Source organism: Schistocerca cancellata, chromosome 6, assembly GCF_023864275.1.
Source record: "Schistocerca cancellata isolate TAMUIC-IGC-003103 chromosome 6, iqSchCanc2.1, whole genome shotgun sequence".
Lineage (NCBI taxonomy): Eukaryota > Metazoa > Arthropoda > Insecta > Orthoptera > Acrididae > Schistocerca > Schistocerca cancellata.
Window position 1 is genome coordinate 538,656,740 of NC_064631.1, and position 27,604 is coordinate 538,684,343.

The 27,604-nt window shown below is 37.7% G+C and overlaps 1 protein-coding gene across 1 annotated transcript in view; it reads right to left on the bottom strand.

Moving 5' to 3' along the window:
• The window catches only part of LOC126088415 (uncharacterized), a 218,553-nt gene that overhangs the window by 143,154 nt on the left and 47,795 nt on the right, over positions 1–27,604 (bottom strand). Inside the window, exon 8 of the mRNA XM_049906555.1 lies at positions 19,473–19,722. Within this exon, the coding sequence (XP_049762512.1) occupies positions 19,473–19,722 (250 nt within the window). The remainder of the gene's footprint in view (positions 1–19,472; positions 19,723–27,604) is intronic.

The window sequence follows — 27,604 nt, forward strand, 5'->3', positions numbered from 1 at the left end:
TTCACTCCAACACTCCAAACCTTCTATTTCATTTCTTACTTCTCAATAGAGTACCAATCTATCCTTCCCTCTGTCCACATGCATATGTCTCGATTGCTGAGACCCTTCTTGTTTACCATGTCACCTTTATTAGGGGACTAAAATCTATTTTATAGGAGGATCCGGGGAACAAGCTAGCATTCCTGCATTATTAGATGTAACTATTCTCAGTCATACTATATTATTTATTTATGTCTAATTTTGTTGTTATGTTGTCACCAAATTGATAAACATTTTACTCATGTATTTATTTTGCTACATACCAGCACTCAAAGTTGTGAACACTTATTAATATTTGTAATTATCGTGAGGAATGGCTCACTTATTAATATTTGTAATTATCATGAGGTATGGCTCACTTATCAATATTTGTAATTATTATGAGGCATGGCTCACCTACACTACTCTCTACATTCATCAATGTCCAAGGTAGTTGTATGTAATTATTTTTATATGTACCATCACTCAATTACTTATAAAACACAACCAATATGATGTAATATGCACTCTTACATATCAAGTTTGAATGATTGTAAACATGGGAAAGTGTTGTTGGAAGTGTCTTGATAAATGAAAAATAGTAAGATTGGTCACTGGTCAGACATTTCACCCCAAACAGCAGTCTGCGTACTGCAAACTTCAAGATCCTCAACAAAGTAGTCTTCAAGATTCACTAAGAAGCAGTCAGCAAACTGCAAACATCAAGACTATTTACATTTATGTGTAAAGTACAGAGTTTAGTACATTTACACTTAGGAATATTGTACTAGTTTGAAAGTCTAAGTTGCAAGTTAGCTCATACAGTTAAGAAATAACTTGTACTTCCCTTTGTACTACTGAGTAATAATTATTGCATAATGCTTCATAATTAATTTATGTTTTTAATCAAACATAGGATTTATCTCAAACCATAAGTAAAATGCTTGTTCCTCCAGTTTATTGTAAAATGAGGACTGTTACATAGATCTGCCAGAAAAGGTTTTGTTCAACTTTCAGTTCTGCAAATCCTTTTGGGGGTTGTTGAAATGTTATAGTCTAATTAAAATATATGTCTAATTAAAATATGTACTTATGAAAAAGTTACAAAGAAAATAATTACGGAATCTTGATTACACTAATGTGTAGAAGTCTATTAATTGGAAGGAACATTTTATATGATATGAATCTTCTGTAAGTAGTAAATATAACAAGTGTATTGTTATCATTTAACACCTAAGTGTTTGAACACTATATAAATAGTATATAGATGAGAATTTACTCATGTGTTTAATATATAAGAATCTAGGTAATCTTTAAAATGTGACATTTGTTTTAGGATGAGAGTTTTAATTGTTAATTAATGAAATAACAACTTTAAACAATGCTGAGGATTATTCAGGATTGTAAATAAATTATAAATAGTGACTGCCATGTTGGCAGAGTCAGTCAGTCTGGTTTTGGATTTTAGACAGAAAGCATGTAGCTTGCTGTGCGTGATTTATTTCTTTACTGTAAGTATATTACAACTTGTTTCAGATTTGTCAAGATGCTTTTAATTAGTTTGAGATTATAATAAATGTTCAGTGGAAACAAAAAACAGGATTAATTATTTAAAAAATAACTTTATAGTCATTTTCTTTTACAGTTACTGTTTCAGGACTTATGCTGCGACAGATTGCCAGATACGATAAGTAAAACAACCCCTAAGAATGTTATAAAACCAAAGGGCCTTTTGAAAACCATCAAGGGTGTACATTGGCCATTTTGCTCCTTGGATTGTATTGTATATGCATGTGGCATCTTTAGACAAATGACTAACACTGTGCCCATAGATCACAGCTAACCTACAGAGGGGAGATGTACGGCAGTGGGAGGCATTACTGCACTTCATGCCAGGTCTGCTGAAACACAGTGGGTATGTGGATTTGATAGCTACCCTGTTTGGCAACAAAACTGCCTCACACTTCATAGCTTGATAAATCCAGTTTTTTTGGATACTATGTATCTAGATCACTGTATCATGTTTCACAGTGTTATTAGGGAACATTGTACTGAAGGTATTACCACTATGCCTTATATTGTGTCATGGATCTTAAAGTTTGTATGATGTATGAAAACTTTCATTTTTATTGTGATTACACAAATTATAGTTCAACTGAAATCCGTTTTTATTAAAAGCTACAAGTACAGTTCATTGTCATGTGACATGGTAACTGAGTGTAAAAATATCCCGAAGTTCTTGAAAGCCATCTAACAGATTTGCAGTTAAATAATTTATCCAACAGTCATAACTTGTAGACAAAATGCTTTACTGATGTTACCTGCATTACTGTACATGAAATTTTGCAGGGCAACATGAAACGAAATGATATAAAACAACAATTACATCTATAATATGACACTATGAGAGATACATATAAATGCAAGCATGTTGTTGTTGTGGTCTTCAGTCCTGAAACTGGTTTGATGCAGAATGCATGCCCTTGGGAAAAATTACGGCTGTAGTTTCCCCTTTCTTTCAGCCATTCACAGTACCAGCACAGCAAGGCCATTTTGGTTAGTGTTACAAGGCCAGATCAGTCAATCATCCAGACTGTTGGCCCTGTAACTACAGAAAAGGCAGCTGCCCCTCTTCAGGAACCACACATTTCTCTGGCCTCTCAAGATACCCCTGTTGTGGTTGCACCTATGGCATGGCCATCTGGATCACCGAGGCACGCAAGCCTCCCCACCAACAGCATAGTGAGTTGGAATTTCTGATAAATTTACTAGTACAATTACTCCTATTTTGGATTTTATTCTATCAGTGATAAGTTTGTGACATAGTTTGTCATTTAGTTTGTGAACATTCCCAGTGCAATTCAGTTGAGTGCACTCTGTCTCCAATCATGAATGGAACAGTGTGGCTGTGTATGCTGGTAACTGCCACATGCTTTGAAGTGTCATTTGAAATATAGACAATGTGCACATTAGCATACAGCAAGAAGGGCTGTTAACATGAGAAGTTTCCTGGTATACTGCTGTACAGCCACAGCAGTATCTTACTTACATCCAACCACTAGCATCAGACACAACAAAAAATATTAGAGATCTGACACCATGCACTCATCCACCACTAACATCATCTAATGGCCTCTACTTACAAACTACAGAACAGAAATGAATACGGTACCTTCATTCTGCAGGCAACTGTTAGTGTCATCTCAGAGTGTAGATAACTGTCTCCACATGATTAATTTTGCCTCCAGGCATCTCTTACAAACTCCAGCATAAACCCTCTTCCCCTCCCCCCTCTCCCCCCCCCCCCCCCACCACTTCCCCTGCCCTGCACTGTGATGCATGAAGGATTGACCTTAGAACGTAGCCCAGATCAAAGTATTTGGGTTCTCTTTACCTCCAGCTGTCTAATGGTTGGCTTAGTAGAGTGTGAATATGGCCAAGAACTAATGAACATTTCAAACATGATGTCCCACTAATTTAGCAGGCAGTGGTTGAGTCATTTTCTGGGCTTGTTATGGGTATAAATAGTGGATGCCCCTTATCACCATCAGGATTATTTTGATGGTTTCGGAGTATTAGGGCAAGATCTTCCAACCTATTCTGCAGCCATATAGAAAGCTTTTTAGTGATGGGTTTGTTTCCCAAGACAACAATGTATGAGAACACCACCCCCACCTCAGGAACACTTTCTCTCAGGAGCGTATGGCATCTATTAATGTGAACTTTCCTGAATGTCCTTGTTACTAGATGAAACTTATTACCTCATCACAGGAACCTTATCACACACTGAAATAACTTCAAGAACGCCACTCTCAAAGAGTGAGACACGTTTGAACCATAACATCTCAACCACTTTGAGAGTAGTATGCCAAAGAGAACTGAAACAGTTTACACTGTATGAAGTGAAGCAGCCTGGTGTTTAATGTTAACCAGAAGCAGATCTTGATTTCATAAACATGCAAAGTTGTGCACTTGAGAACAGTCTGCTTCTAGCTTTGTTACTTTTGTTTTGTTTTATTTTCACAATAAAGTGATTTCATTAATTTCATTGTTCTTATTATTTCATACCCTTCTTCCCTTTAATCTAAGCCCACACTTGTTCATAGATATGCAAGTGTTGCAGAACTTATTGATTTGTTTACGTACTGTAATGTATTTTAGGGTAGCAGTTATGACAGAGGTCATGGAGTGTATTCACTGGTATAGAGGGAGAGCAAAGTCAGGTTTAATGTGGGCTTCACCAAATATTATTGTGCAGCTGAACGAAAGCCCATAACCACAGATTGAACACTTCCATTAGTAGGAAAACTCAGTCTAGAAAATGAAAATGAGGATAATCTTAATAGCTTGTGGATGCTTATAAAACTCAAGCCATTGTTACAATGTATGAGGTCTAGTACTGTCTGATCTGTTCTAGTTGGCTGCAGAGGACAGATTTAAGGTAAGTGGAGGCTTGTATCATAACTAAACTTGATTACCAAATTTTTGGGTGACCTATCTGCAAAAACTCCAGGTTGGAAATTTGTACATGAAGGAGATCCATAGAGCTGTCTGGGGGTCCTGTCTTCAGTAATTTTGAGATGAGAATGGAGAAAAATGGATGGATAAACAGATAGTTCAGAATGTCACTCATGATGGAAATATATTAGATCTAAAGGCAAAAAGCAGATCTGATATCTTTCAGGAAGTCTACACTGAAACTAATATCAGTGTCCATCAAGCAGTTGTGGCAACACTGAATATCAAAACACGAAGGGCAACTGAAACAGGCAGAAATATTTATATGTTTATCAAACTAGACAGAGAATCAATAGTGTCATAACTCAACCAGGAACTTGAAACCTTCAGTTCAGGACAGGAACACATACAGGAACTATGGCTCAAGTTAAAAAGAATAGTTGACCCTCCAGTGAATAAATGAGGGGAGGGGGAGGGGACCCTCCATGGTGTACAGTTACTGTAAAGAAACTTCTAAACAAGCAGAGATTACTGCATAATAGGTGTAACAAGAAGCATAGGGCTAGAGATAGAGCGATGCTGAATGAAGCACATCTGGCTGTCAAAAGAGTAATCCATTAAGCCTTCAATGACTACAGTAGCAGAATATTGTCACATGATCTTTCACACAACCCAAAGAAAGTCTGGTCATATTTAAAGGCTGTTAGTGCCACCAAAGTCAGTGTCCAGCCACTCATGGATGAGACTGGAACTGAAAACTGAGAGTAGCAAAACAAAAGCAGAAATGCGCAACTGTGTTTTCAAATGCTCCTTTACAAAGTACATCCTCGGATGATTGCCCCAACTTAATTCTCATACCACTGAATAGATTAGTGAAATATATATTAGTGTTAGTGGCATTGAAAAACAGCTGAAATCATTCAAATGGATTACAGCCCCATGGCCCAATAAAATTCCTGTCAGATTCGATACCCAATTTGTGGCTGAGTTAGCCTCAAAAAGAACCACCCATACCCATTAGTTGGAACAAAGCATAGTTCACACCCGTCTACAAGCAGGGTAGGAGAAGTGATCTAAAAAACTACCATCCAATATCTTTGGATCCATTAATACTTAATCTTATATTCTGAGCTTAAAAGCAGAAATGTATGTCAAACCGAACAACCTCCTCTATACCAACCAGCATGGATTTCAGAAACATGGATAATGATTTTGAAGTATCTTTAAAAATATAGAGACACATGGTACTCCTGTTCCCCATTAATAAAAGTTAGGTCCTCAGTTAAATGCAAAAATACAAAAATAAACTGGTATACAAAGGAAATAGCAGGAATTAGAGAAAATATGCTCATACTCCTACCCCATGAACCAAGGACCTTGCCGTTGGTGGGGAGGCTTGCATGCCTCAATGATACAGATAGGCGTACAATAGGTGCAACCACAATGGAGGGGTATCTGTTGAGAGGCCAGACAAATATGTGGTTCCTGAAGAGAGGCAGCGGCCTTTTCAGTAGTTGCAGGGGCAACAGTCTGGATGATTGACTGACCTGGTCTTGTAACACTAACCAAAACGGCCTTGCTGTGCTGGTACTGAGAATGGCTGAAAGCAAGGGGGAACTACAGCCATAATTTTTCCCCTAGGGCATGCAGTTTTACTGTATGATTAAATGATGATGGTGTCCTCTTGGGTAAAATATTATGGAGGTAAAATAGTCCCCCATTCGGATCTCCGGGCAGGGACTACTCAAGAGGATGTCGTTATCAGGAGAAAGAAAACTTGCATTCTATGGATCGGTGCGTGGAATGTCAGATTCCTTAATCGGGCAGGTAAGTTATAAAATTTAAAAAGGGAAATGGATAGGTTAAAGTTAGTTATAGTGGGAATTAGTGAAGTTTGGTGACAGGAGGAACAAGACTTTTGGTCAGGTGAATACAGGGTTATAAATACCAAATCAAATGGGGGTAATGCAGGAGTAGGTTTAATAATGAATAAAAAAATAGGAGTGCAGTTAAGCTATGACAAACAGCATAGTGAATGCATTATTGTGGACAAGATAGACATGAAGCCCACGCCTACTACAGTAGTACAAGTTTATATGCCAACTAGCTCAGCAGATGATGAACAAATTGATGAAATGTATGATGAGATAAAAGAAATTATTCAGGTAGTCATGGGTGACTGGAATTTGACAGTAGGAAAAGGAAGAGAAGGAAACGTAGTAGGTGAATATGGATTGGGGCTAAAATATGCAAGAGGAACCTGCCTGGTAGAATTTTGCACAGAGCATAACTTAATCATAGCTAACAGTTGGTTCAAGAATCATGAAAGAAGGTTGTATACATGGAAGAACCCTGGAGATACTAGAAGGTTTCAGATAGATTATATAATGGTAAGACAGAGATTTAGGAACCAGATTTTAAATTGTAAGACGTTTCCTGGGGATGGCTAGAGGACAAATGTAAGGATGTAGAGGCTTATCTCACGAGGGGTAAGATAGATACTGCCTACAGGAAAATTAAAGAGACCTTCGGAGAAAAGAGAACCACTTGCATGAATATCAAGAGCTCAGATGGAAAGCAGAAAGGTGGAAGGAGTATATAGAGGGGGTATACAGGGGCGATGTTCTTGAGGACAATATTATGGAAATGGAAAAGGAGGTAGATGAAGATGAAATGGGAGATATAACACTGCGTGAAGAGTTCGACAGAGCACTGAAAGACCTAAGTCGAAACAAGGCCCCGGGAATAGACAACATTCCATTAGAACTACTGACAGCCTTGGGAGAGCCAGTCCTGACTAAACTCTACCATCTGGTGAGCAAGATGTATGAGACAGGTGAAATTCCCTCAGACTTTGAGAAGAATGTAATAATTCCAATCCCAAAGAAAGCAGGTGTTGACAGATGTGAAAATTACCGAACAACCAGTTTAATAAGTCACAGTTGCAAAATACTAATGCGAATTCTTTACAGACAAATGGCAAAACTGGTAGAAGCCGACCTCAGGGAAGATCAGTTTGGATTCTGTAAAAATGTTGGAACCCGTGAGGCAATACTGACCCTACGACTTATCTTAGAAGAAAGATTAAGGAAAGGCAAACCTACATTTCTAGCATTTGTTGACTTAGAGAAAGCTTTTGACAATTTTGATGGGAATACTCTCTTTCAAATTCTGAAGTTGGGAGGGGTAAAACACAGGGAGCGAAAGGCTATTTACAATTTGTACATAAGCAGATGGCAGTTATAAGAGTCGAGGGACATGAAAGCAGTGGTTGGGAAGCGAGTGAGACAGGGTTGTAGCCTCTCCCTGATGCAATTCAATCTATATATTGAGCAAGCAGTAAAGGAAACAAAAGAAAAGTTCAGAGTAGGTATTAAAATCCATGGAGAAGAAATAAAATCTTTGAGGTTCGCCGATGACATTGTAATTCTGTCAGAGACAGCAAAGGACTTGGAAGAGCAGTTGAACAGAATGGATAGTGTCTTGAAAGGAGGGTATAAGATGAACGTCAACAAACACAAAACAAGGATAATGGAATGTAGCCGAATTAAGTCGGGTGATGCTGAGGGAATTAGATTAGGAAATGAGACACTTAAAGTAGTAAAGGAGTTTTGCTATTTGGGGAGCAAAATAATTGATGATGGTTGAAGTAGAGAGGATATAAAATGTAAACTGGCAATGGCAAGGAAAGCATTTCTGAAGAAGAGAAATTTGTTAACATTGAGTATAGAATTAAGTGTCAGGAAGTCGTTTCTGAAAGTATTTGTATGGAGTGTAGCCACGTATGGAAGTGAAACATGGATAATAAATAGTTTAGACAAGAAGATTATAGAAGCTTTCAAAATGTGGTGCTACAGAAGAATGCTGAAGATTAGATGGGTGGATCACATAACAAATGAGGAGGTATTGAATGGAATTGGGGAGAAGAGGAGTTTGTGACACAACTTGACCAGAAGAAGGGAGCGGTTGGTAGGACATGTTCTGAGGCATCAAGAGATTCAGAAGGATGTAGGCTACAGTAGGTACTGGGAGATGAAGAAGCTTGCACAGGATAGAGTAGCATGGAGAGCTGCATCAAACCAGTCTCAGGACTGAAGACCACAACAACAACAACATGCTCATACTGTATTGAACCCATCTCATGCTTTACTCACTTGACATTCTGAAAGCCATGGATCAAGGCAGTTAGGCACATGCCATATTTCTCAATTTTTGAAAGGCATTTGACTTAGTACTGCACCTACACTTATTATGAAGAGTAAGATTATATGGGGTATCAGGCAAAATGTGTGATTGAGGATTTGTTGGTAGGGAGGATGCAGCATGATATTTTGAATGGAGACTTATCAACAGATGCAGAAGTAACTTCAGGATTACCCCAGAAAGTGTATGAGTTCCTTGCTGTTCATGTTGTATATTAGTGATCTAGTGGACAATACCAGTAGTAATTTCAGACTTTTTGCAGATGATACAGCTATCTACAGTGAAGTACAGTCTGAACAGTGCTGTACAAATATTTAGTCAGGCCTCGATAAGATTTTGAAGTTGTGCAATGACTGCTTTAAATGATATAATTGTTCAAAAATGTGAAACTGTGCAGTTCGCAATATGAAAAAGGAAATAGTATACTATAAATACAATATTCGTTACTCACAGCTAGAATCTGTGAACTCATAAACACTTGGATGTTGCACTTAGAAAGTACAAGAAGTGGAACATTCACATAGCCTCAATTGTAGGAAAAGCAGGTAACAGACTTTAGTTTTGTGGTAGAATACTAGAGAACTGCAATAAATCTACAAAAGAGATTGCTCACAAATCACTCATGCAAACCATCCTAGAATATTGCTTAAGTGTGTGGGACCCATAGCAGAGATGTCTAGTAGGGGATATTAAACATAATCAGAGAGGGGCAGAACAAATGGTTTGCACTTCAATAGACTGGGAAAAGCATTTGTTGTTGCAAGATCTTGAATATAGTTCTTGCAAAATCAAACATGCTACGAGATATAAAGCATGTTATACCTTTGAAAGACAAAAGTAATGTATCTTTAGAATTTAACATGCAACATGAGGAAACAGTGACATATACCAAGAGCATTGGTGAAAATGCTTTTTTAGCAAAAGTAAATATTCTAGCAACTCCAACTTAGTCAGAAACAATGTGTGCAATTTTGATTTGCCACATGCAGATGAATGCTCACTTGAGAATGAAAAGAATGACAAAATATTAAGGTCACTGCAAGTCCATATTTATTGTTTAAGAAATAAACTGTTAGAATTAGAACATTTTTGTAACATTAAGGATGTAGATGTGATATGTGTGTCAGAACACTGGCTAACAGAAAATCAAGTTGACAGTTTTGTTTATCAAGGATATGTTTTAGCTGATAAAATGTGCAGGAGAAACAGAAAAAATGGGAGTGTTGGAATTTATATCAAGCATGGCAAACAATTTTCAAAACTAGATATAACACTATATTGTTCAGAAGTAAATGCAGAGTTTAGCTGTATAAGATTGACTGAAGAAAACATAATAATTGTTACTCTGTATAGGTCTCCAAATTGAGACATAAATGTTTTCTTTGAACACTTTGAACTAGTAGTTATGAAACTTTTTAAGTTTAAAACAAACAATGTTATTTGTGGTGATTTTAGTATTGAAATGGGAAATTCAAGGCAAAGACTCCAGAATATTTTTAAATATATTAAGATCTTTACACTTGCACTGCACTAACCAGTGTCCTACTCATAATGATGCATGCCTAGACAATATTATTGTTAATTTGCATAGAGAAGAATATATGGTTAGCTTGGCTGATAGTGTTTTTTGTAGATCATGATCCATTGTTTTTAACACTTTATCATAATAAACCATCTTATTCCAATGAATTTAATGTGGCATGTGAAAGGGGTAAGAGAGAGGAGCACATTATGTCATTTATTAACAAGTTAAAGGACACAAACTGGGACTCTGTTCATGTGTCATCCAGGAAAAACAGGAGTTGAAAATGATTTTGAAGCTTTCTTTAAGAAATATAGAGACATATGGTACTCCTGTTCCCCATTAATAAAAGTTAGGTCCTCAGTTAAATGTAAAATTACAAAAATAAACTGGTGTACAAAAGAACCAGCAGGAATTGGAGAAAAAGTGCTCATACTGTATCGAACATACAAAAACAAGGACAATCAAGGGTCTGAACAGAGGGATATGGTCTGCAATGCTTTCCTTAAAAATAAAAAGTATTACAAAGCTAAGCTCAGAGAAGCCAAAAAAGCAGCTATGAAAGGTATATAGAAGGTGCTCCAAATAAGTGTAAGGCAGCATGGGAAGTTATTAGACAAGATAATTCTTCCAGACAAGTATGTCAAAGTCTACTTAACCCAGGAGAACTGAACAACTACTTTGTCAAATCAGTCAGAGAACTCAGATACTACAGGCACATCTGCAAGGGATCTGCTTCATCTCCAGCTGTCTGAAGGACCTTTATTTCACTGGAAGAATATCATGCCTGATCAAATTAGTAAAACTGTTGCTAAATTATCAAATTCCAAATGCATGGACTGCTACTGGATGTTCAGTTATGTTGTTAAAAGAACAGTCCACCTCATAAGTAAACCACTAAGCTTTATTTTTAACAGATGTTTAGGAAATGGAGTTTTTCCAGATTTGCTACAAATCTCAAAAATTATCCCCATATTCAAAAAGGGTGATAAACAACTCCCCCAGAACTACCGAGCAGTATCTATTGCGCCAATATTTAAAAAAATAATTGAATCACACATGTACTTTCAATTGAGCAGTTATTTTTCTTTGCAACAATCAATATGGATTTAGGCTAGGTAAAAATACCACTGCAGCTGTTCTGGAAATTGTTGATCAGACTTTAACAGATTCTGAAAATTAGAAGATGGTGTCACTTGTATTATGTGATCTAAGTAAAGCTTTTGATTGCATTCCTTTTAACATATTATTAACAAAACTGGAGTATTATGGTGTACAAAAATCTATGTTAGCAATAATTTCTTCCTATTTGACCAACAGAAGACAGTTTGTCTCAATTAGAAATAAGCATTCCCCATTAGTAGAAATTGGTAAGGGTGTACCACAGGGCTCTGTCCTCGGCACCCTTTTTATCATTGTGGCTATCAATGACCTGTCCCATTCTGTATCACGGTCTGTTATCTGCTATGCAAGTGATACAACTCTGCCTACTTCACACCATGACATCCCAACCCTTTATAAGATTACACAAGAAACTCTTGACTCTGCATTAAATTGGTTTGCAACCAATAAACTAGTGTGTAATTCAGACAAAACCCAAAATCTTACGTTAGGATTATCTAAGAATATAGAAAATAAAAGTGTCAAGCTCTTCGGAGTACATATTGATGCCAAACTAACTTGGGAAGAGCATATAAGCCAAATCCGCAAAAAAACCCCTCAAGAGTGACCTACCTCATGTGGAAACTGAGAGATATGGTCAATAATAATTATCTCCGTATAGCATATTTTGGACTCTTTCAATCACATATACCATATGACCTACTCATCTAGGGGACATTCTCCTCATAACAGCAACATCTTAAAAGCCCCAAAAAAATTTTTTTGCATAATGTGTGATGCTGCCTAGTCTTGTATGACACTGTCGTCCGCTTTCTCCCAGGCTTAGGATACTAACAGTGGTGAATCTGTATATCTATGAGGCTGCACTCTTTGGCAGGAATAACATTAAAGAATGTATTGTCAAGGAAACAATCCACAAACATGTTACTAGAAATAAGGCAAACATTGAAATTCCAAGCACAGGCTAGCAATAAAAGGAAATTCCCATAAAGTAAATGCCCTCCAAATGTTTAACAAATTTCCTCTTGCTGCTCAATCCTTACCTTTTAAAAAGTTCAAAATAAAATTATATGACTGGCTAACAAAAAACCCATGTTATCATATAAAATACTTCTATGATATTGACAATATTGGTATTAATAATTAAGATTCTAGCTGTATATAAGATACATAATTTTTACGTGTAACGTGAACAATATTTGTATCTTACCATCACTGTAAAAGCCTATTCTACTGTATATGGTCAGTGGAAATAAAGAATCTGAATCTGGTCAGATGTTTGAATTGCCCATGTATGAGCGTCACTGAGATGTTGAAGTGGCTGAAATGGCAGTTTCATGTAGGTGCATGGAAACTATTCCAAGAAAGTTAACAAAGTTCCAATATCCAGTTTTAAATTATGACTCTAGGAATATACTGCAACTCCTTATATATCACTCCGATAGGTTTCTTGAGGAGATTTCTAGATTAATTACATCATCCATGGAGGCATTTAAACTATCATTTTTCCCACACTGCATATGTGAATGGAACAGGAAAATGTTCTAATATCTTGTGCAGTGGGATGTACCCTCTGCCATGCACTTCACAGTGGTTCACAATGTATAAGTGCAGATGTAGCTGCAGATGCAGAAAGATAAGGTTCTTTTGCTGTTTGGTGCTTTTAGATGACTCCAGGCTCAGAATATGTATCTGGGAATTCTGTACAGCAATAATTCATGGAATTATGAAGAATTACAAAGTTTCTTCCAGTAGTATATGTTTTGAGTCATGCAGAATGATTACAAATATGGATATTGTCATCTGTTTCATTGTGAGATTATTTTGAAGGAGACAACATTGGGCCATTGGTACAGAGAATGGAGTGGAGTGATCCATGGGTTGACAAAAGAAGTTAATGTTTAAGTACTTTGTAACACAATTTGTAGCTTAAATCCCTTAGTTAAATTTTTTCTAAATTTAAACTGTCAATAGTTCTTAACCCTGCAGAAGTATTCCTGATAAAATAATTATACAACGAACTATTAAAATCAGGAGAATATTATTGTGCAAGATAGAAGCCTTATAGGAGGAGCTATAATATTTACACAAGTATAAACAGAGGTTACCGAAAATTTCAGATCATAAAATGAATAAGAGCACATATTACTGTAATACAAAATCACAATTCTGTGGAGCCACCATGGGCTAAAGTACAAACCTGTGTCATAGAAATTGTATTTGTCTTTAAGATTGCTTATGAACAAGCAGACAATGAAAAATTTACTATATTTGGAAGTGAAAGAGTAGAGACAGCAAAAAGATGACTTGCAATTGGTTCTTTTCTGGAAATGCCTGATCTAATTTTATGTGCAAAGATAAATGAAATTTTGTTAAAATGGAGTTAATACTGTTCTGTCATTGTAATGCTAAAGGAAAGTAACTGTTCATATCAATTTCACAAATGTCAAGGCTTTTTTCCTGTGATGCTGCTCATATGCAAAACATAGCACCATATCAGTTAAATATCTACCATAACTGCAGTGCAACACTGATGTATCAGAGTCCTCCAGATTTGTTCAATGGTTTGAATTATAGCATATGCAAGCAATACCCAAATCCACAGATTGTCACTTCAGGTTGTTGAGGAAAATACAAAAAGAACAATTACAAATTTTTAGTATATTTTGCAGTATTATAAAGGCACCATGACATCACGTATCCTCCAATGTTGTAATACAAAATTATTCATCAGATTTTTATGTCTTTATACAGTGGACAGGTACAAAGAAGCATGGCATGATTCTGAAAATAGAACAATTATTTGAAGTAAAACGGCTGTTCTCTATTTTAATTATAATTTTTGATGAACAAATTGATACAGCTCTTTCTAGGACACTTTTTGTTCCCTTACCAGATATATAATCTAACAATCCATTCATTACAGTTTACTAAAAATTACACAAAATATTAACGAGTGTACATATTAAATTCACTTGAAATTTTAGACAACCATACACCAGATACATCATTTTGAACTAACTTAAAACTGCCACATCAAAAACATGTATTGCTGGCACAGCACACACACACACACACACACACACACACACACACACACACACACACACACACACACAAACAAACCTTGCACATGCACTCATGCACATGCACACACATATGTACAAGTGCACCACACATATACTGTTATATCAGTTCTTGAGTGTGCTTCATCTGAGCTAAATACTATGTTATTGCCAGCATCTTGCTGCAATATCTCACCTAAGAGTTACAGCTTTTCCCACTTCCTTCCCCTTTATGGTCAGTACCCCAAACTCGACAGTGATTCTAATGGTACCAGAATGCATTGGCAGAAACAGGAAGACATTTCATCTATCTTTTTTGACTCCATGCAGGTCAATAAGAAAGAAGCACCAAGTAATGGAGTTTTCATTAGAAAATGCAAAAATATGGTTTTTTCTACCTACTAGTTCTTCCATTAGTATCAGGAAGGATATAAGGCTGTAATGTGTTACTACTCTCTTGCTACTCTTAAATAGCACCAAAGGGAAAAGTGGGTTTATTTTCAACACCACTGCTGATATACTGACTATTATGAACATCCCCTCATAATGTACATCCAAGAGACATTTCATGTAATTTAAGGAGTAAAGGCTACAACTCACTATATTGTGAGGAGTTGAGTCACACACACACACACACACACACACACACACACACACACACACACACATACACACTCACAGAACTCTATAACTGTGCAGAGGTGTGTGTGTGTGTGTGTGTGTGTGTGTCCTGTTAGCTGCTTTTCAGTGACTCAGCCCTTTACTATTTGGTGAGTTGTTATCGTTACTTTCTTTACATTCAACCAGGACTTCCAGTACTATATTCATCAGACATTTGAAACAGATTTCAGATTTTATCTGAGACAATTAGTGCACAATCTAGTGACAAAATCTGGAAGATTTCATCTCTCTTTGTTTTTCTTTGATACATTTCTGGTGATGAGAGTTATACTCCAAATCCAGCAGGGAGAACATGAAGAGGCACTTGTAATTCCTTCACACAAACTGTCTACATTTCGTATGTTACTGATAGTAGATGGTCTTGCACTAATTATGGTTAAGAATTAAGTGAAGGAAAAGTGTAACAGTGGGAAAAACCCAGTTTTAGCAAAGTGATGATGAAATTAGGATTGTAGATAGACAATTGATATTAGAATGTTTAAGTCATATACAGTTAATTTTGCATTAAACAATGCTGCTGAAGTTGATAAAGTTAGCAAAATCATATCTCCTCCAATCAGCACACAAAAGTCAAACCTGGAGACTGAGTGCAGCTGATGCAAGACTGCTACTTTGCCATGTGACATTCATACTGGCACATGGATCACACCACTACAGCTCATCTTTGGTTAGTTCACTACACCCAAGTTACTTTATTCATTAGAGAGCTAATGTTTTTAATTTTCCTTTTGTTATTCCTTAAAACAGATAGGAGCCTGATGGATTGATCCAGAGCAATGCAAGTAAAATGGAGAACATTAAACTAGCCATCTATTAAATGAAGATCAGATTGTTCATATGTACTACAACCTTGAGAATAAGACTATTATTTTAGAAACAATAAGCAATAGGCATTTGGTTGTAAGACAATGTATTGTTTTTCTATTAACAATGTATTTTGTCTGCTTCTTTCTGCATCCACTTGTAAATTGTTCACATTTTACTCCCTTCTTCCCAATTCTACATATTTTAAGAAGAGTCTTCATGATTTAGTTTTATGTGTATAAAACATTGTTTCATTGAAACAAACTTGCAATGTTAATGTGAAATGCTCTTGGAAAACATCTTGAATCAATGTCACATAAGTTTTGAAGTTTTGACAGTATCCCCCAATGTCTTTGTGATGCTGACTATCAAAGAGATGATAGATCAATATATGTAAATGAGGTAATGATGGTTCCTGTGATAAGAAATTATATCACTACTCATGTTGGTGCATTTCCCACACCGTAACTCTTTTCATCGCGGTCTAATCATAGTGCCCAATCCTGTAATCTCTCAGTGGCAACCATCTGCTTCTAAGCATAACTGATTGTTTATGCAGTGTTGTAATTGTTAACATACAATTTAATTTCAGTGGCATCTTTGATATCAGAGTCCCAATGAGATAAAATGTTTGCTAGCCTATTTCTAGTCAAACAAGATTTTGTCTTTAGTCAAAGAGCTGTGTTTTACCATTGCTGATTCTTTTAGATGTATCACAAAAGATAAGCATAAAAAATTGTTAGAGTAGACGTAGATTTTAGACCATATTTCAGATTACCTGCAGTCAGTTATCCACGAGGACACAGATACCGGAATGTATTTTATCAGTTTTAACAACAGCAGAGATTATTTACTAATACGTGTGCAGAATTAGGCACCAGTTAGAGAGAAACTTCCCAGAAGTATACACACTATTTTACATTTGTATGAGGCTAGTGATAATACACTCAATCATAAAATTGGTGTAATATATGGTCACATGAGGCATCATTACATCATGTACTTGTGTGAATCCCAGTCATCTCTTTGTTAATCTTTGGCTTTCCTGCTTATCACAATGGAGGCTGTCACAGAAAGCGTCAATATTTCAGTTATGTGACATAAATAGGTCACCAAAAATATGTTGTACTAGATATCTATCATGGGTGAATTGTTGAAAAATACAGAGCCATCAAAATTAGTATACAATTCCTCAAAAAACAGATGATTATCTTCTTATCTGCTCTATGCATTCCCACCTTTGGCTTAGGAAACGTCTTTATTTTACATGCAGAGACAAGATATAGTTGAAGACTCAATTATCTGAGTAGGTATTCGTATGAAAAACACACTACAACTATGCTAGGGGTAATAATAACATTATCAACAATGAATAGAGTTTAACAAAACAATAACAACATTTTATGATAACACTCAACTGATACAACAAAAATATTAACAACTTTAAGGTATCTGTTATTTACAAAATTGCACATTCGGCCTTCATGGTACTTAAACACTGCCTTATGGAAAAGGCATTTGGCTTATAATTCAAATATTAACTGCCTCAACAATCATAAATTCATTTAACATAAAGAACACATGGAAAAAATAAGTATATACTGATGTGTTACATATTAAATAATGTTACAGTAATTACCTTTGATTAAATTTAGCCTACTAAAAAAGTAAGACATCACTTTGGCATCAGTATGTGAAACAGCATACTATTTACAAGATACAGAACACATTGAGAGAGACCTTTTCACCTGTGTATCAGTGTTTCAGCTATATTTATTTACATATGTATTGTTACTTGGGGTTTAGTCAAAGCAGTGATTGTTGAAACCATTCATCAAAACATAGATGAAATATAATTGTTATTATTAAAAGCTTTCTTTTGTTGCATTTTTGTTGTGTTTTATTCAACATTTGATTTTTGATGAGCAATTATTACTTTAACAAATATTCCTTTTTGGTTATTTAATACAAGAAATTTGTTTCAGAGAATAATTTTGAACAGAATTTACCAACACATTGTACTACAGTGATCTTATTCAATAATTAAGTTTATTTTTGAGTTAATATTCTTGAAGTAAATGTAGTAATTACTTTGTTAGATGATTGGCTGCTTAGATAATTTCATGCCATGAAACAGGAATGAGAAACTACCTAAATTTTCTTGTTAAGTTGTTGCTCTGATGCTGCAGGAAAGATATTATAGCAGTAAAAAAATTACTTGAAATTATTTAGTACTTTCAGTACTTTATGATGATTCAGGTAGTGAGTAATCATATGAAAGTTCAACAAAAATTGGAAAAGTCTTCAAATCTATTGAATCAGATAAAAATGACGGTGTAATGCAGTTAGATTCATAGAACTAATAACTAAATTTGCAACACATAATGTACAAAACTAGTGACTCGTTGCTAGTGGCTAATATGTAACTTGCAAGTTGTGAACGGAGAATAAAAGGAACAAGATCATGCAGATAAGTAAAATAGACAATCTGTTGTAAAATATGCACCATTTTACGGCTTTTCATACATATTACTTCTCTTGTACAATTTGGCTTTGAGCTACAGATCATGTCTAAAGTCCCTCTGACTCTCTGTTCTAGCATTAAAAATAATGCAGGATAATGGAATGTCAAAGTACGGTTTTTAAAAATATTGTTTGGAAGGTAAAAGTACAACTTCCCCACTGATACTAGTAATTGAAAATGAGACTTGATACAAGTCTGTATTAATTACAATAGTACAAATATGAGATGACTGTTTCATGCTTACTTCTTCTGTCTTTGTGTGATGATATTCTTGCCTGTTTAGCCTTTTCTTGTCAGAGTGTTCACTGTGGTGATTTTTGGGATAAAAGGATTGTAATTGTCTTTGATTCCTTGCAATGTATAAGAGAGTCTTTCATAGTACCAGCCACTGCAGTTTTTGTGTGGATTTAGGCTGAGGTTCTGTTCTGATCCCTCAAATACAGCTGAAATACAACTAGTGACACTGTAGACTTTTTACCCAGGTGATGTAAAATTTGGTGCAGGACGCAGTTAAATACTGCCATGGACATGGGGAGCTCTGTGAACATGGAACCAAATAGTAGGCAGGCAGGCACACTGAAGATCTGGGAGATAACCACAAATGTGGCTGCTAACCACTCCAGTAGACGTGTACATGTACTTCCCATTTTTGCGTTTTGAGGCAGGTACTACATGTTAATGTGTATCGCAAAGCCTACAGATAAGTACAATGTGAATATTGCCCAGAGGATCTTGGCAACTTCTGTATTTCTGACACTAGCCAGCACAGCTCTTTGCTGACACTGCTTAGAATCTGAAATCTCACAGAGGGTTGAGTAGTATGAGAAATGGTTACCGCACACTTGAAACTTTTTCTTTCCACTGAGTTGCGATTTTTAGCGCAGCCCTCCGCCGGCACTGCTGCGCCTGTTGTGGCGAAATCGGTCGCCACGGCCGCGTTGCGCCGGGGAATCCCTGGCGCCGGCTGCCGACGGTAACGGGCGAGCTCGGCCGAACATAAACGAGTCTGTGGCGACGCTCTCCGCGCCCGACTCGCTGGCAACGTCACCGCCGCCGCCGTCGCCACCACCACCACCCCCGCCGCCGTCGACGTCGGCGTCAGAAGCGCAGCGCGGGCGCGATCCAGCCCTGGCGACGGCGCTGCAGTGGGCAGGGCACTCGCTGGAGTCGGTACTCAGGTAGCCCGAATCCTCGGGGCCGTGCAGCATCCGACGCCGCCTCCGGGGCACGTCCGCCGTCGACTTGCGCGGGCGCGCCGACTCTCGAGGGCCGCTAGAGCGACGCCTGGCGTCGCAGCTACCCCTGTGCCCGGCCGCCTCTCCGCGCTGTAGATAACAAAGCGCCCGTTTTGGTGAAGTTGTCCGCCTAGTAATAGCCTACATACACTCGGCAAAACAGAACCTAATGCCAAGGCGAGCCAAACCAATAAACGACAAATTTCATTTTCTTGTACTAAAATATTAGAGACCTTCCTCTTTAAAATGGCATATGCATTTTGCATTTAGTTTAATAAAAGTATTTTTATTTATTTTCTAAAAATATGCTGACCCAGTTTTGTCACGATATGCCCTCTCGAAAAAATAGGTCTTCAACTTCTCGAGTAACAAGTAAACAAGTAAGAACCACGGTTCTTTATAGTATCAGACTGCCATGTACTCGTATTTAGCCGGCCGTGGTGGTCGATTCTAGTTAAGACAGTCAATTATATGTATGTTTGCGGTTTGGTTCTATGTCTCTGTCTGGACTGAAGAGGCTATTGTGAGTTTACTGTTTTTGATCTATTTTGTAAGCTTACAAATGGCGCTATATTGAAATGTGTTCTTCAGTCTATTGTAGGATACAATTCGAGTTGAAACAGTTCCAGCACTTCATTATTTGGCTTTTGTGCTTATGTACATATATGGTTGTTTTAATAAAGGGAAAAAAAGTGGTTGTAGGCGCTTCAGTCCGGAACCGCGCGACTGCTACGGTCGCAGGTTCGAATCCTGCCTCGGGCATGGAGGTGTGTGATGTCCTTAGGTTAGTTAGGTTTAAGTAGTTCTAAGTTCTAGGGGACTGATGACCTCAGATGTAAGTCCCATAGTGCTTAGAGCCATTTGAACCATTTTTTGCCATGTATTTAACGGTTTCAAACGTCTGACTACTTTACTAATGAGTTAATGTCTTAAATGTTGGATCTTAATTATGGAAACGAGAAAACGCTTAGAAAAAGGGCCGAATTTGTGTTTTGAGTTTATTGGAAGTCGCTAAGTGCTCTCATTGTGAAACACTGGATAAACGCAGTCTCGGTAATTTTCGCTCCGTTTTATGCAAAAGCTACTTTTTCAGCGTTTGAAACGTTGTATCTCCTGACCTATATGTCATGCAATGATGCAATTTTACACATAAAATCAGTGGTGTACGTGGATACTGTCTGCAAAATGTTTTGCGAATAGAGTCAGTGCTAAAGAAGTAATAAATTAAAACCCAAGCCTTTTTACAGCAAAAACAATGAATTTGTGGGGGATGTCAGCGATGAAAAGTTTAGTATAGGTTTGAAAGTATGTAGAAATTATATTGGAGATCGCGAAGTACTCTCATTCTCAAATACTGAATGAATATAGTGTGGGTGATTTCCGCGCCTTTAGTTTCACTGCCGCAACACGGTTTCTAATTGTAGTACTTGTCTTACTGAGTCAGACACTTAACATAAGTTTGTACCTCTTAATGAGAAGATTATGACAGCATTCTAAATTTTAGAATTCGCTCGATAATTATATGAAATTCCACAAATAAAAAATTTATTGCCCCTTGAAGCCGTTCGGCTGGAAACCTGCAATTAGAACTCCGCACCATGAGCCGGGTTAACCATTTAGTAATATGGATTTCACAGATATTATATCTCTACAACAAGTTCTCACAGTTAAATAACATGGTAACACAGACAACTGTTTTCATTTCAGCCGCCAAGTCTCAGGAATAATATCATAGCTTCGTTGTTGCTTTACGAACTGCGTCGTTAGTTCACCGTAAACAGGCATGATTCAGTAACTGATTTTTTAAAGAAGAAAAATCCTCCAGTGCAAGGAAACTGTAGGGGTCTGGAGAGCATAATTATGCTCCAAATCATAATGGTTCTTCGTAATTCCGATTCTACTAAAGACAATGAAGATATTTCGTCAATAATACCGAATCAGACGGATTTCTGGAAACTCATTTCATAAAGCCCATGGTAGCCTCCACTAGTTGTATTTGCACCAAGTGCCTGGTCCCTTGGGACGTAGGCCAAGTAGAGTTCTATATGTACAGGGTGTAAACGGTGATTGTTTACAATGTCACACAATGGTTCAAGAAGTCGAGACGAACAACTTCATATGCAACGCTTTCGGTCAATCAAGATGAAAACAACCTCAAACTGGCCTACGAACGTTCCTAAGCTATAGCGCATGCGTGACGCGCAAGATTTTCGGTATCCTCTCGCTCTCTTACGCAACTGGTGCAGTCAACTTTTTGGTTAACATTATGAACTTAAAGTTTGACGGAAAGGTGATGAAAGAAGAAAAACTTTTGTAAACGTTATACAGAAACTAATTACGGTTACAATTGGATGTAAATTTATCCCTTATGAGAGAGGTCTCCCAACTTTCTTCGCAGCGAGCCGAATGAATGACAAAATGACGAGCGTGGGCCGCAGATCGAAAGCTGTGCGAAAAAAAAAAGAAGATAAACTAAGTTCAGCATTCCGCCTTAATCACAGGTGACTGGCAACCAATGCACACACGCAAAAAAGACACAAAGACAATGAACTTCTATATTTACTACAAAAGTTATCAAATAAGGTGATATTAGCAAAGAAATAGGCTGGTTACGTCAGACCTATTCTGCACATAATTGAATCTCAAAAACTAACCAGCAATAAATGTTCGTGAGATTTGTGTAACTGACTCTGGCTTTGAAGATATCATCAGTGTTTGGTGTTGTACCACTGCATCCAATCAAGAGAATTGCTTTCAAATGATCATCAGTCGATCTCGTTCTATGTGCTCACTTAGCACACACCATTTTCGAAAACGTTTGCTCACAGACATGAGTTGTTGTAAACACAGGTGCAAAATCAACGGCAAATTGCTTCGGTTTCGGGAACTCAGAATTAGATAAGCAGCGGTAAAATTCGATATGTTTTGCTGCTCTCCGCTTTTCGTTCAAGAAGTCATTTGCTAGAAAATCAGTGAGCGCCAACTGTAGTTAAAGTGGCAAATCACCAATGTTACAATCAAACGGATTCTGGAACAGAAGAATGCCACTCTCACTTCTCTCAACCTTTGAAAATTTTTCCAAATATTTATTTATTTATTTATGCATTTATTTTACCTGGCAAGATTAGGGCCTTCAGGCCCTCTCTTACACCTAACCAGGCATACTCAGATTCAACAAATTTCAGTTTCTACAGAACATTAAGGACATATAACATGTTATACAGTATGAATGTTACAGAAAAAAATTAGAGATTATAAAAGTACTACAATGATAATTATAACAATCAAAAAGTAATTATAATAATCAAGAATAATAATAATAGTAATGACTATGTATAGGAAAGTGAACATATTTTTTCTTTTATGAATGTCAGTCCTATTGCTAGTTGGGAATTTTCTCGTTATATTCTTGCAGCTTGTGAGTTATTCTCATCAAGCAGAGACATAAGACGATAGAATGGGGTGAAAGAGATATAGAAAAGGTAGATAAGTTAGAGGAGGAGAAATAGAATGGTAAAATTCGAAGCTATGATGGAGAGGAGAAAGAGAAAGATGAGAGGGGCACGACAATGGTGGCTATACCGTCCCTAATATGTAAGTCTTGAGTTCCCTCTTGAATGTTAAGTGGTTCTGGATAAGACGCAGATCACAGGGGAGCGCGTTCCATAGTCGTATGGCTGAGATGGAGAATGACACAGAGAAAGATTTTGTGTTATGTAAAGGTACAGCCAAGATGCTAGATGTAGCCGATCTGGTATTGCGGCTGTGGAATGATGATAGGTGTTTAATGTGAGAAGATAAGTATTGGGGGCACCAGTGGCTAAGAAATCGTTGAAGTAAGCACATCGTGTGGAGATCGCGTGCCTTATGTGGGCGTATCCAACCTAGCTGGGAGTATGAAGGACTGATATGATCATACAACCGTATATTGCATACGTATCTAACGCAAGCATTCATCACTAGCTCGAGGCATCTCGAATTTTCACTATTTGTGCCGTGTTGAACTACATCACAGTAGTAAAGATTAGGCAAGACTAGTGTTTGGACTAATTTTTGTTTAACATGGGTTGGAAATATTTTTCTAAATTTTTGAATTGCATGTAGGGAGGAGAGCGATTTCCGGCAAGCTGTGACTGTTTGTTCTTCCCAGTTTAGGTGTTCATCCAAGATTATTCCAAGGTCTTTTACTGTTTTTTGGTATGGTAGTTGGGTACCATTGAGGAGTATTTGAGGGACTGTTTCGCGAAAGTACCGACTGATTAACTTTGGATGAGATATAAGTATGACCTGGGATTTCTTGGGGTTTAGTTTCAGACCTAGGTTCTGTGCCCATCGAGAAACAGAGCAAAGATCTGCGTTCATACTCGCTACTGCGTCAGCAATGTTCTTGGGGCTTGCACTTATGTACAGTTGGATGTCGTCGGCATATAGATGGTAGTTGCAGGAGTGAATCACTGAAGAAATATCACTAATGTACAGTGAGAAGAGTAATGGACCAAGGACGGAGCCTTGGGGAACTCCAGAGCGCACGTTTTTCCATGATGACTTTTCCGACCCACAAATGACTTGTTGACTTCTGTTTTTGAGGTAGCTGTCGAACCAGTGTATAGCGCTGTTTGAGAAATTCAGCTGTTTCATTTTAATTAGTAATATATCAAAATCAACTGTATCAAAAGCCTTGCTAAAGTCAAGCAGTGTTAGGATGCTAGCTTCACGTCTGTCCATAGCATGTTTAATGTCATCAGTTACTTTGATTAATGCAGTTGCTGTACTATGGTGCTTTCGAAAGCCTGACTGATATTTGTTGTGGATGTTATGAGTTTTGAGGTAATTCGTCAGCTGTTCATGGACGATGTATTCTAGGGCTTTAGATATTGCAGGTAGTATGCTGATCGGCCTGTAATCACCTGGCGACTTAGGGTTGTCAGTCTTGGATATAGGTTGAATTAAACTTTGCTTCCACTCAGTAGGATATGTACTACTGACAAGAGACAGGTTGAAGATGTCTGTGATAACTGGAGTAATAGTGTCTACGATGTTCTTAATCATGCCAATGCTCACTCCATCATTTCCTACTGCCTCGGAAGAGATTCTCATAATTGTCTTGTGTACTGTGCCAGTAGTTACATGTTTTAGGTAAAACTTGTCTCTCGAGAGATTGATATCTTGGGGCTGGTAATTTGTCGCTGCGTGGTAGTTTATAGCTGTTGAGAAGAAATCATTGAATTCTTCTGCAGACGCTTGATAAACAGCGTCAGATCTTCGCTTCCCTATACCGAAACTGCGCACCTTTTTCCACAGTGCAGCAGGTTTTGTTATACCGCATACGACAGAGCGGGCATGTCTGATTTTGGCATTCCTCACGCTTTGCTTGGTTCTATTTCGGAGTTTCCTATAAGCTTCGTACGCCTCGGGAGTTGGGTTACGCTTGAAGGCCCTATGTGCTGCATCACGTTTATTCATTAACTGGCGTAATGCAGTGGTGAGCCACGGAGCGGGAGCTCTCTTTACCTTGACAGTGCGTTGAGGAGCATGTTTATCATACAGTGTAATAATTTTGCGACATAATTCCCGAATTTTTCCGTCTAAAGTCGGTTCATTGCTTGTATCATGCCAAGGGATGTCTGAGCAATCCTTTTGAAGAGCGTCATGGTTAACATTTTTTAGGTTTCTGTAGGTTACCAGGTGAGATTTTTCTTTGGTAGTATGCACTGAGTAATTTAAGAATATCACGTCGTGAGCAGAGAGTCCTGGAACGGATGTCTGATTGGCGCGAATTATTTTATCTGGTCGCTTTGTTGCTATTATATCTATGAGTGTATGGCTGTGTGGCGTGTGGTGAGTTGGGTCCAGCGGTGTTAAACTCATATCATTGGAGTGGAACAGTCTCCTTAGTTTTTCTGCAGAGGGAGATTTTAACTGTAAGTCGATGTTTGTGTCGCCCATAATGATTATGTGTTCATACAGTGTCACGAGCGAGGACAGGGCAGACTGAAAGGAGGACATAGCACCGACGTTTGGAGGTTTATAGATTACTCCAATTAGCAGTTTCTGATTTGATGTGTTTATTTCGAAAAACAAGAACTCTGCTTCTCCTTCGCCCTTTGCATCCGATGTGCATAGTACAGTAGGTCTGAGATCAGAGCGAACATAGGCACCCACACCACCTCCGCGTCGTGTTTCACGATCTGCTCTTAGGAGAGAGTAACCATTGATAGTGCTTCTTCAAGTCACAAATAGGGTAAGTCCGGAAGAGTTGGACCATTATTTTTGTTCAGCATAAAATTTATTTGTTTTTCACCGTTTTTGGATTCTGACGGCATATTCGAATAGAGTGTCACATAAACTTAGGTACAACACATTACTGACGCGCTGCCGCTTCCAGTACAAGAGGTAAGATAAAATGAGAATATACATCAGTTGTCTCTATGGGTGAGATGGACCACTGATGTATATTCTCATAGCTGTCGGGTGAGGTTGACCCCTCAACTGGGAGAGATGGACCATATAAAAATGGCTATACATGAAGAAAAGAGTGAATTAAAATTTCATACAGAACTATATTATTAAATATTTTAGTCCAAAACAATTACATCAGTTTATTATAAATCCTGACTGAACACTGGCTTTTCTAATGAGTTGTTGGTTTTGTGCAAGAATTAGCCTATCTTTCTCTCATCACAGCAGGTACACTTATTAATAGATGTTGACATTGTGAAGAGGCATCACAATGAATCCAATCGTAATTTTATAAGTTTCGTAATAGCTTTCACCGCAGCCAGCACAGTCACCCTCATCGTACTCATCAAAGTTATTTTCGTAGTCTTATACAATGTTTGCACCTTTTGAACATGGTGAGCAATTTGCCGTATTTTTCTTATTGAGCTCTTCATTCTGTTTTTCTCTTCACTATTATTTCCATTTGGTGATCTTTTTGTGCCTTTTTCTGTTTCCTTGTTTTTTTTATTCCTCTTTTTCTTTACAGTTTTCGTATTTTCAGCGGAATTTAGCCCTTTGGATACGATTGCTGTCACAAGTGATGACACTTTCTGCAGGACCTGACCATCATTTTGCAGGACAATGCTCAGGCACGTACAGTGCAAGCTGTTACTGATTTGTTTGGCTGATGGGGCTGCCAAGTGCTATATCACGTACTGCACTCCCCTTACTTAAGCCCTCGTGAATTCAACTCGATTTCTAAACTGAAAGAAACACTTCACGCCATTCGCTTCAGAACTGCTACAAATTCGGCTGCAATAGACCGCGCCGCACGAATTGTCAACACAACAGGCACTGCTAAGAGTATCCTACGATTTCCTCATCGCTGGCAGCGGGTTATACTTAATGCTGGTGACTACTTTGAAGGTCAGTAAAACTTTGAAACACGTATCTATTTTGTACGAGCTGTAAATAAATAGTTGCTACCATTATAACTCCAACCCTTATACATAGAAACAGAGATACATTCTTTTCTTCATTCACTTGACAATATCATACTTTCCATTCCCACTCTTCATTTATGACACAGATTGGTCCTAATCCAGGACTAGAATCTGCAGCGCGTTACTAACTGCGATATCTACTTGTTTAGTTTGATAATAGGTCTATCATGACACTGCTGGAGCACCCCTAATAGACCGAGTCACAGCTTCAGTCAGTTGTTATCAACGATTACTCTCTATACCTTTCAAGATCGGGGAACCACTGGCAGTCAGGCTGTGAATCAGTCCATAGCAAGATGGAACTTACTTTTAGCGAAAGGCAAGATTCCGGCTTAGAATCCTGGTCTGACAGGAAGTCGTAGCTTTTCATAAATATGCAAACAGAAAACTTGGTTCAAGTTAAAATCTTCTGGGTTATTAGGCCGCTTCATGTTTCTTCTAAAATGTTCGACGTTTCGACCCCTCTGTTGGGATCTTCTTCAGGATCTTTTGGTGTCCGCTACTGCTAGAACACTGGTAGTGGACGCCAA